Consider the following 12,348-nt stretch of genomic DNA (forward strand, 5'->3'; position numbering starts at 1 on the left):
TGATATCCGCCTAAGGATAACGGCTATGCTTCAGCTTTCATGTTGTTCATTTATTGTACTTATTTTATATTATTCGACGTTGAATACATTAAAAAAAAAAAATTATTATCTCTCAGATTTTGTATTAGTTTAGCTTAAAGCACACATTTTGAACTCGGCGCTTGGAGCCCAGCACAATGGCTAACGGAGTTTTAAATGATTTAAAGTTTTAAATGATCAAAAAGCACAAAATTTAAATGACAAAAAATCTAAAAATATCCTTCTCTTAAGTTGAAGACTCGATATTTAACTTAAATTTTCGCAATCTTGTGTTGACGCGGTTCGTTCATAGGAACTGTGGTACTGCAATTTCCCAAACAAACCAGTTTGGTTCTGCAGTACCCCAAAGAAGTGATAAGCCGACACGTATTCTATGACTGAATTGAGTATTTTATGACAAAATGCTGGCGTAACATGTTATAAATGAATTAACTGAAGACTTTCCAAGACACTAAACTTAAACGTAAATAGAATATTTGACAACCAATTCTGATAATTTTCACAGTTTGTTATTAAAATAACACGATTACAATGAAGCTAAAAAATTTTCCGCGTTTAACACCCAACGAACCGTGTCATGAGTGGAATCAGTGCCAAAAATTTTGACACAAACTGCGAAATTTTCGCTTGGCAAAAAATGTGCATTGTCTTTCCGAAACTCAAGCATACACACACCCAAAATTTGATTACAAAAGATGAATCAAAAACGAAGGGGAAGTGATTTTAATTAAATTACTGGTACGATTCGAAGAGGACTTTCCCTTCACTGTTCGCATACCCTTGGGGTAAGGGGTTAAAACCAATATTCTTTTAATCGAAACTAACTGCGAAGGGTCAATTGAACGAGTTGGTAACCACTCATCGGGGTTCAAGTTTCCCAAACTTTCCCACCGCGATGACGTTACTTTGAAAACATGCACCACCGAAAGCGACAATTTTTCAAATGCAATTCTAAACCCTTTACCGCGGACGACCGCTATAGACATCATGCGTAAAATGCCAGTAGCGTGAATGACGTGATTACGTGAGTAAACAAAATTAAAAAAATATATTACATTGATATATTTGGTCACTTGAATATATAATATATTACAATATACATAAGTATATTTATGAAAATTCGATTTATAAATTAGCTAAAAAGAAGTAACGCGAAAGCGGAGCAGGCCCTTTTCACTATACATTAACAAAAATATTATTTTGGCCCGTCCAAATGAGTACCCAAGGTGCGAACGGAGACGCGGTACTTTTGTGTCTCTATGCGCGCATAGTGGACCAACAGTACGGACTAGTGGTGAGCATATCTGACTAGGGTCAGTGTGGTTACGAGTTCGAGTCACACTATTTGCTGCTGGCCAGACCTTGGTTTGTTACCAGGTCGGTCGTTTCCTATCAGAGTTTTTCAATTTTTCAGATTTTCATTGAAACGATTCCTGCAAAATTGGCTTTTCCTCTCCATTTATCTCGCAAAATCTTGAGTTATTATGTTATATCTCAAGGCTCGCCATGTTTCTCTCCATATATGTATGTCTCTGTGGATGATTATTGTATAAAAATTCGTATTGTTGTATAAATATGTATTGATCGTATTGTATACGATGTTTCCAATGCACCTTGCTATGTTTAACCATACGTCATGTATTATTTCGAATTATGTAATAATTATGTATTAATATATAATTTGGTGTACGTCTTTTTCTGTTAAAAAAATAATATTATGTATCTGTGCGCGCCTTGTGTCTCCGTGCGCGCTCTAGGCATAAACTTTGATGCGGCTTTATATGTTATGAATAGATTTAATAGGTATGTATATGAATAGATTTAAAACAATTATATACTGCAAATATGTATGTAAAAATAATATCTACAAATTTACGAATGATAGTGGGTAGGCACCGCAGTAAGAAATCGATAGAATTAAAAAAACACACACACACATTCGAGCAAACATCACATCTAAAATCAGCACCGTCACACGAAACTGCATTAAAACAGCAAAACAACGACGGCATGAGAAAGATTTAGCGGCGCATCGCATTATTTCGTACAACTTGGCGCGGAAAACGATTATTTCGCTCGAAAATAAAACTCACACACACGCATAATTACGGACATTTCGCAATTACGAGCACACGTAATGACGGCGACCATTTTCGATGCAACATTTTATGTATGTAGTTGCGTGAAAGCGCGCGCGGGCGTGTGTGCATCTTCATGCACATGCAAGATTGTTAACCCCGACGATGCAATAAACCACGCTGACCACGGAAATAGATCTCCGACCGTTTGGGAAGCTGCATATTGAAAACACCTGCTTCTTCTTGGGTCTTCTTCTTCGCAAACCTTTGCGATTGTTGGGGGTTTAAATATGCTTCGTCAACTACTGAGTGCGCGTGCAGAACCGAAATATACATATGTATATGTATGTAGGACTACTAAAGGACGAAAGGGTTGAATAGTGCTTACGTCGAATCCTGCTTAGCGTGGCACGATTTTTAATTCAACTCCATTGGCAAGTACTAGCTGTCTTTATACTGAAAGATGTCTGATATATGTACGAACGTTCTAACTTGAAATAAGTCTTTAGATACGTCAAGTGCAAATTTATCAAAGTTTGTAAGCAAATTGTGCCACACAATCGTTTATCTCAATTATAAAGATCTCAACGTTCATTTATTTGCAAAGTTTTCTTTGAAAACGTAATCTAAAGGCTTTTCATAATCGACTGAAAAGACGGAAATGCTGTCTAAAGGTAAATGTGGTTGATTTACTTGAAAATGAATTTTGATGTCTATACTTTTATATACATACATACACGTTGAAGAAAAATATGTTCGAGCAATGTAACTTGCTAGTGATGACTAAACAGCGGCGTTAGGATGCGCCAGCTCGAAATAAATGGGTTTCTTTCCTTAACCTTTTTTTTTGCTCTCTAGAGCAAAAACAAAGGTTAACAATAGAAATTAACAATAGGATCCCTTTTCAGCGCATTTTCGCGCCTATCTCTAGTGATGACTAGAGGTAGGATAGTCACAGTGCTATCCATTGTTCCATTGTTGTAAATCCTTTGTAAAAAAGGTTCGGCAAACCTTTAACAATGCATTTACAACCTTTGAACAATACGCGGCACCTTCTGGGTCCGGTGACTAGTGATGACTTATGGATGCGAAACTTGGGCGTTGAACGACAGAACGCTGCACAAGGTCCAGTGGACTCAAAGAAATAGGGAACGCTGTATGCTTGGCTTATATAACAAGGAGAGATAGAAAACGGAATACGTGGATTAGAAGTATGAAAAAAGTGGTTAATGTAATTGATGAGCATAGAGAAATAGAAATGGAAATAAGCGGGCCACGTAGCTAGAAGAACGGACGACAGATGGACGAAAGAAGTGCTCGAATGGTACCCGTAAGAATGTAAAAGGGTGCAAGGAAGGCCGAAGGGGAGACGGGCGGATGAAATCATAAAAAAATGCGTGGGATGAGTTGCCTAATTCCAATCTTCATCCAGCAGTGGATGGCTAATGGCTATGAATGTTGATCAAAGATCAGCGCTGGGAGGATGCTTTTCAAATAACCACATACTGCTCTATTAGTGTTCAAAGCATGGTTTGCAAAGAGAGCAAAAAAGCATGGTTTTTCTATGAAATTGACCATTTTTTGTGCGAAAAGTAGCCATCGACCCCTTAAACTGATGATAAGAGATCGACGGACAAGTTGCTTTTGCCGATAAAAAATGGTTCACTGTCACTCTACAAAGCAAGACAGCAAAAAAATTGGTTGACAATAGTAATTGACAAAAGTGAACCATTTTTTGTGGGAAAAGGCAACTTGTCCGCCGATCTCTGCTGATGATGATATACATATCTAACAGAGGCGAAAACGTACGCGAAAATGCTAGTCAAGTCTTACAATAGAAACGAATCAAAAGACTCGAGCTTTTGACTATATGTACAAACATACTATAGACCAATCAGCCGACTTTGCGAGCAATTATTTTGCCATAGACCTTTTTAAAGCAAACCGATAAGGATTTTGTACACAATACAATAAGTCGGCAGATCGGGATGTGTTTCATATATTCGAAACATTATTAATTAAGAGACCAAACGTTTTGCCTAGAGTTTTTTTTACTTTACCTATATACATACATACATACATATATACGAAGTGTCAATAAGATCAGTTTTGTGACCTTGATATTTGTATCTATGTTGTTCTTTTCATACACACCTTTTTGATCCCGAAATTGAACTGTCGATGTCTCATTATACCTACATACATATATGTACATAGGATCCATCATAGCATATCTCGCTAGAAACTCGTCTACCATCAGATTTCTTCATGAGTGGACTCTTTCAGACTAAATTTCAGATACTGAATTCGAATATGATAATGATTTTTGTTGTTTCACTCTCGTTTACGAGATATGAGCGTTTAAAAAAATGCGTAATTTTTACAGTTTTTTGGCTTTTGCGGTCTATAACTCAAAATCTAGTATTGTTGTGTTCAAAATGAGTATTGGAATCAATAGTCACATATTTTTCCTATTGATTGTGATATTTCATTGCTTTAAAATACTTATAATTAATTATCTAGCGAATTTCAAAAGTCAAATATATTTTTTTACACATTTTTTTCATGCTATTATGCGTTTATTTGGCCAGTTTTTTATTTCACCACGTTTATAAGGATTGGTCTGCCATCTCAATATTTTTTTAGCTAAACGAACTAACTCGGGCGGTAATTGCGTTAGATAGGTTTTTCCGAAGTGATTTCTAGCTGGGAAAATCAGTGCTTATCCTGCAAAGTTTGAGCTCATTTGAGCTATTTCAAGAAGCTGAAGAATTAACAATTAATTAATTAATTAATCCATTGAGACATTTATGGATTTTTAGATTTGTACATATTTTTTTACAAATTGTACATATAATAATAATAATACACAAGTTTTGTGACAGCAGGTAGGATAATTTGCTGCCAATTTTTAAGGCACCGTTTCAATAATGATCAGAAAAAATTGGCAAACTCAATAAGAAACGGTCGATTTGGGCTCACAAACATTCAATTATGTAATAAAAATGCCGCATTGTTTGTAATTATTTGTCTATGAAGGCACATTGGGGTCTTCCTGTCAAGGTTATATTTTATTTTATTTTACATAGATATATACTAGGAAGGCTTGACAGGAAGACCCCAATGCGCCTTCCTAGACAATTAATTACAAACAATGCAGCATTTTATTATTACATAAATCACTGTATTTCCAGAAGCTGAAGAACACGAAATAACAATTAATTAAATAAATAATTAATCCATTGAGAACATCTATGGATTTGAGATTTGTACATAATTTTTACAAATTGTACATAAATACAGAAAATTATTTTATACAGGAAAGATGATTTTTGCCAATTTTGAGGAACCGTTTCAACAATAATCAGATAAAATTGGCAAACTGGTAAGAAACGATCGATTTGGAGTCACAAATACCCCCAAATCTAACCAGCAGTATAGCGGATAGAACCCACTGATCACTTGGTGCTAAACATACACGCTACCATTGAGCCATACTGCTGGCTATGTAAAATATAAAAAAATACCTAGGTAAATCCCTGATAAAATAAAATTTAAAAAACAGCTACGTCTATAAAATTAAAAAAAGACATTGTAGCCGAAAAACGTTCAACCACTCAACCCCTCGAAAAAAAAACAACGAAATAAGCACTTTCATCATAAAAATGACGAAGAACAAAAAATGGCGAGCAAGCTCAAACGTTGCAGGATAAGCACCAATTTTCCCAGCTAGAATTCACCTCGGGAAAACCAAGCAACCACCCAGACAGATAATCCCGTCGAGCTTTGACGAGACAGATCACGAACTCCATCGCCGATTAAAAGCAGAAAGAGCGTCACACCGGCACGACCAGACAGACAGACAGACGGCGAACGTCCGATTCGAATCAATCACAATCGAACCCGCGAAAAAAGCCCCATTCGACAGATGAACATCTCGAATTGTGCGGCTCGCTCAATCCAGTATATGTATGTAATGTATGAGCGATCGCTGCGAAACGGCGAAATCCACGATCGGATACGTCACGGAACCCGACGACGGCAAAGTCTAGGTTTTCAATCGAGACCGAACATCGAAATGAGATCACGTGCGCGACCGATGGAGTTTCTTCCCTCAGATGACAATTCAACCTTCGAACCGATCATATTCGAGATGACGATCGCATAAAATTCGGCTCAGTTATAAATTGCCGTCGTAATAATAATGGTATGATGATATACATACATACATACACACATATATAGGTATTATAGTCTCGAATCCTGAAAAGCGTTTTATTTCCCCCGATCGCTATCGTCCTGGAGTTCGCGAACCTCCACAATATTACCTAATGCGCTGCTTATCCGATGAATATTCTCATATAAAGTTCGCCGTGAGGTTTGTCCGCATCGTCGGATTCGATTAAATGCAGTTTAAATAACACCTTGAGGTATCATAACATAATTCAACTGCATATTCGTACCGGTTTAGGTGAAATTTTAACATTTTCGTGCAGAGGCATCGATGATCATAATCATTGCGAAATAAATAATCCGATGTGTTTAAAAGTGTTTTAAAGCCAAACAACGAACGAATGCTATAATTATGAAAATTAAGGATGCAATTAAAAAGGTGCGATCACTGATCACACTTAGAATAAGATTAAATTAGCAGTCAGGGTTAGGGGGCGTTGTGTCTTAAGTGCCCCTCAAAAATTATTCATTAATATTGCTAGTTTTTGATAGATAATTGCATCGTACATATATTATTTTCGTATATACATATATTTATTTAAGCGTGTACCATTGTGGCATTGCAGGAATCCCTAATGGGCCACAATAGTCGAAAATATAATAGAAACGAAAATCCGAGTATTTTTCGTAACGGTGAAAATAATAGGTTTTGTAAATTAAACATAGCTCTACATTTTTTTATATATTAAATTAAACACAGCTCATAAAATAATGTCTGACTGCTAAAAATATGATTTCTACGAATGGAAGTTTGAAAATAAATCTTTTAAATAATAATTTTTACTTTATTTAATAAAGAGTTCTGAGAATTTAAAAACACACGCTTTGAATGAAATTTTATTAAAAACAGAATTTATGTGTAATAATGCAAAATAAACCGGCAGAGCAAGCGAGACGGGACGAGACACGGGGCGCGCTCTGAAGGGGGTTGGGACAGGTTTTGGGTACAATTACAAACAAAATTTCGTCTGTGGTATATGATTTCACTATCAAGTTTAATATTTTATTTCTGACATTCTAATTTTAAAAACATTCAAAAGTTTCTCCACATGAAAAAATCTTAGCTTCTATAGCGTCTTCGACCCAAGCAAACTTAAATTTTTTAATATAACATATGTATGTTATTAAAGCTAGTATAGAAATATAAATATGATATAATTAAATTTTAAAATTCACATATTTTTAAAATGAACAAAAAAATTGCTTAGAATAATTTAAAAAAAATTGAAATTTAACACCATATTAAATAGACTATTAAATTATTATTTAACTGTAGATACGCAACTTTGCTATTATTTCATCTCTGTAAAATGTGTATAGTCCGTTTTCATACCAAAAATATTTTATATTAAAAGTTAACACCATATTAAATTGACAGTTTTACCGTGAAAAAGTACCCGTCACTAAAGAGCCCCCAAGTTTATAATCAAATCTCACTCATACTCAACTTTCACATTATAAATATCTGAAAATAAAATTCATCATATCATTTTCAGCACACAAAGCGCTGAACAGGATGAGGATGAGGCTTTGCATCGATTCCCCGACCGACCATTATACATACATATGTACGTACATACTACATAGAATTGTGGCGAAATAGAGACTTTACGACCGGAAAGTGTCGGAACATCTGAAAGGAAAAACGTTCAAAGGAAGCATATTGGACGCGTTTTAAATGACTCAATTTACTAAATATTTCACATCGGGATATTGTGTCTATAAATACACACATACAAATCGCTTTGTCTGGGGAAAATTCGACCGCCCAAATTGCATATATCAAATATAATTATTTTAACGTTCGGTGAGCGAAGGGTTACGTTTCGACGGACGGACAGAACAATGCGAGAGCAATTTTGCCGAAAATATAATTCGATATTTCCCGTCGTTTTGATACGAGAAGTTGACACACGACGCGCATCGAATGAAATTATTCAATTAGGCAAATGCGATTTTCAACGCAGGAATGTCTATCGGCGTATGAATAATTAATTAATAATAATACGCAATTGCAGATACTGTGTGTGTGTGTGTGGGTTTGTACGTAAAAGCGTAATAATAACAATAATAATCGACGAGAAACTGTTAAAACATCGCAGAAATGTTTACAATGAACATTTGCGCATCCGATCGGTACGATTGTGAAAAATTGAAACGTAAATATGTATACACACATACGATACGTACATATTGAAAAGTAATTATTATTGGCGCTCTGAAAAGAGAATAGATGAATAATCGCGTGTTTATTCAACGATCGGAAAACATTTGCGTAGTTATAGTGAATTGCGTTTTTAACGAGGTGGAAATGCTGAAAATTGTGACCGTTGCAATAAATTGTAATAGCAAAACGAGTTGGTTGATGTTTAAAAAAATGTTTAATAATCCGTACTCACTGTTACGAATATGATGTAAAAATTCGGTTTGAATTTTGATAATATACAAATTTAATATCGTACAATTTTTTAAATTGTATTTATTGGCGTGCGATCTGTATGTGACTTTAAATATAAAGTAATCTTTTGATGTCTCAAAATCATGATTTTATGATGTTAATTCATCATTTTCGGGTACGATATACATAGCTATTTATCGAGGTCTAAATTTTGGAAAAACTCATTTAGAAGATATACATACATACATAAATAATCAGATTGATTTATATGAACTCCATTAGTTATCACTAGAGGTAGGATAGTCACAGTGCTATCCATTGTTGGGCAAACCTTTAACAATGCATTTACAACCTTTGAAAAATACACGGCCCCCTCAGGATCCGGTGACTAGTTATCACTGAGGATAGGCGATCGAGTGCTATTTCCCAGGAAAGAGGAGTTGCGCATTGTCACCTGCCTGATTATACATACCTGGGAAATAGCACTGGAGCGCCTATCCTTAGTCATCACCAGAGATCGGTGGACAAGTTGCTTTTGCCTACAAAAATGATTCACTATTGTCAACCTTTTTTTGCTCTCTTACTTTGTAGGACAATAGTAATTGACGGTAATGAACCATTTTGTGGGCAAAAGCAACTTGTCCACCGATCTCTGGTCATCAATGATGAACAGAGATCGGCGGTCGAGTTGCCGCCATAAAATAACAATAGATCTCTCCATTGTCCGAGAAAGCGGGAGGAAAAAAAATGTCTGACAATAATGAACCATCTTTTAAGCCGCCGTCCCTTAATAATGACTCGACATCAGAGATCGGCGGTCAAGATTCTTTACAGCACAAAAAATAGTTAATTGTTGTCAATTACTATTGTCCTACAAATCGAGAGCAAAAAAAAGGTTGACAATAGTGAACCACAAAAAATGGTTCACTATTGTCAACCTTTTTTTTGCACTCTTGTTTATAAGACAATAGAAAATGAAAATAGTGAACCATTTTTTGTGAACAAAAGCAACCTATCCGCCGAAGTCTGGTCATCACCTTTCTATTTTATTATATTACTAGTTGTTTTACCCGACTTCGCTCAGTATTTATAATATAAACAGCGTAAACATGGCGAATCTAATAGTAAATTTTCATTGGTTTTTTTATTAAATTTATTTGAATCGACTCGTCGTCATAGAAATTTTGACTTGTTTACGAAATTCCCAACCAAAGATAGATACATACATACTTACATACAGTCTCCGTCGAAATTATATATTAGATTAGTTTAGGTAAATGTCTACATTTACATTTTAAAGAATTTAAAGACTTGGGTACAAAAAAATCAAATTTTAATTTAAAAAATAAAACGTTAAAAAAATTTTTTGACTATAAAAACGGAAAATTTTGAATTGGACATTCCATTATATTGAGAAAATAGATTTTTTTCTCTCAATTTTATACATGTATGTTTGCATTTCAAAAGTATATAAAGCATAATTAACTAACTTCAATAGTACATACGTATATTCTCATTCAATGGGTTAAAATTATGTCGTAAATAAAAAGTTTTAGTAGTCGTGTAAAAAAGTACAAATACATTATCTATCGACAGATTCTTTATATAAACATAGATAACGTAAAAATGAAAAAGTTATTTATTATGATCGCCATTTTTTTTTTATCCTACAATCAAGAATGTACAAAAAGTTAATTCGACGCTGATTGGAAGAAGCGAACATACTCTTTCCTGATTGGTCGAAGATTAATTATGTATTTTAAATTTCATTTTAATAATTGACAAATGAATGAAACTTCATTTGTTTTCAATACAAAAAAAACTCTCAGAGACAAATCGAATGCACGCCACAGTATAAGCCGTTTATAGCATTATTAATACAGTTCCGATGATTGATCGGTGTCCATTAGTTGAAAAATGGAATAATTACAGATCGCCTTTATCAGAATGAAAACGGAAGTATCATTTGTGACGAGTCGATCGGAAATTCGCTCACATTTGACAGTAATCAGTCGAATCGGATCGAAAAATCGTTCCGTAGTCGAGACTCGCATATGGAGTTTAGCATACGCGTGCAATTAATTATATTTGTCGGGTATCTTCGGACGACCAGATCTCGAGCGGCGTTCGCGATATAACTGTATACGTAGATATTATATGTAGGTGTGTGTGTGTGTGTATTGTACAAGTAGGCATATTCGTGTCAACAAATGTTCATAAAACGTCTCGATCGACCGGATCGAACGGCCCGAAACGAGATGCAGACGTCGAAAATCTTACATAAACAATGAAAAAGAGTCGATGGGTGTAATTAAAAGGAAAATACCACAGAACACGGCAAAAGAGAGTAAACAAAACGTGTTATACAAATGTCATAATTGAAAACAAATGACAATTTGAAATGGGCCGTTTGGCGGAATTTTTCATTTGTTTACATTTGCAATGAGGCGAGGGTTCGGGGGAGAGTAAACACTTTCCTAAAACAGGGGGTTGCCGGCGAGGCGAGGGGGCGGCGCACGCCCCCCCCCCTGTCTGAGGGGCGGGGAAGGGGAAGGGGAGGGGAGGAGGGGGGAAGGGCGAGGGGCGGCGTTACCTGTGGCGGTGGCGAAGAGTGGGGCTGCCGCGGCGAGGAGGGCGGCGAGCAGCAGCAGCAGCAGGGGCGGGGGCGGAGGCGGCGGGGGGCGCCACTGCGCCGGCATGTGTGCGGCGCCGCCCGCGACGGCACCTCGACTTGCCACTGACGAGACGAAACACTCGAGCGATCGACACGCGCGACCGGCCGGCTCGCGGCCAGCTTCCTACTGGCGTACCGCACGTCGCTACCCCTACACCCGCACTCCCGCCCCTCCGCTCATCACAATACACTTTTTTGGCCATAATCACCGCCCTCGTCTTGCACATCTCGCTCAGATCAAATTTTCTTTTACCTAGTCTTCCATAGTGGGACGTTTACGCATTGACAAACTATTGAAAATCAATCCGTTTAACAATGTGAAAGTGTTCGAAACACTGTCAAATTGCTTGAACATGATATTTAAAGATTATAAATTCTTTTAATCGAATATTTCGACTATTTTGAAAATTTTGAAAAACATTAATCGACAACAAGTTGGAACATTCTTTTACGATTGCTTGGAAATACTTAAAATTGGATTAATTTTTATATTCATCAGAAGTTTTTCAGTTTAAAAACACAGAAATTAGTCTTATTCAGAACGATCCTAAATACATATATTTACGGTAATTGGATTATTAGCCACATTGCGATGGTCACAAAGACAATTTTTGCTATGAAAACCGCGAATGCGGAATATTTGGCACTCGAGTTTTCGTTAGTATGATAGTTATCGTTAGTATAATGGACTTTTCGGCTGCCAGATGTTCCGATATAGAGATTTTAGTGACTTTTGTGGGAGCGCTTTCTGACCAATAATCAAGATTCTCTTTCCCAACTTTTCCGGTGTATTTCGTCGTCGAGTTTGTATAAAAATATACAAAACACATGCACGAAAATGTTTTACATAGTTTTTTAAACGTTTTTTTTATATTTTAAAACTGTGTTAATAGCATTGTGGCGGCTCGCTTATACGACATGGTCGA

General features: G+C 36.1%; 1 protein-coding gene across 3 annotated transcripts in view; it reads right to left on the reverse strand.

Moving 5' to 3' along the window:
* The window catches only part of fra (neogenin protein frazzled), a 143,618-nt gene extending 132,033 nt beyond the window's left edge, over positions 1-11,585 (reverse strand). For all 3 annotated transcript variants that reach the window (XM_077432627.1, XM_077432626.1, XM_077432625.1), the window contains exon 1: positions 11,342-11,585. In XM_077432627.1, the coding sequence (XP_077288753.1) occupies positions 11,342-11,447 (106 nt within the window). In that variant the 5' untranslated portion in view covers positions 11,448-11,585. The remainder of the gene's footprint in view (positions 1-11,341) is intronic.
* Positions 11,586-12,348: the final 763 nt, after the last annotated feature.

This window comes from Arctopsyche grandis, chromosome 6, assembly GCF_051622035.1.
Source record: "Arctopsyche grandis isolate Sample6627 chromosome 6, ASM5162203v2, whole genome shotgun sequence".
NCBI lineage: Eukaryota > Metazoa > Arthropoda > Insecta > Trichoptera > Hydropsychidae > Arctopsyche > Arctopsyche grandis.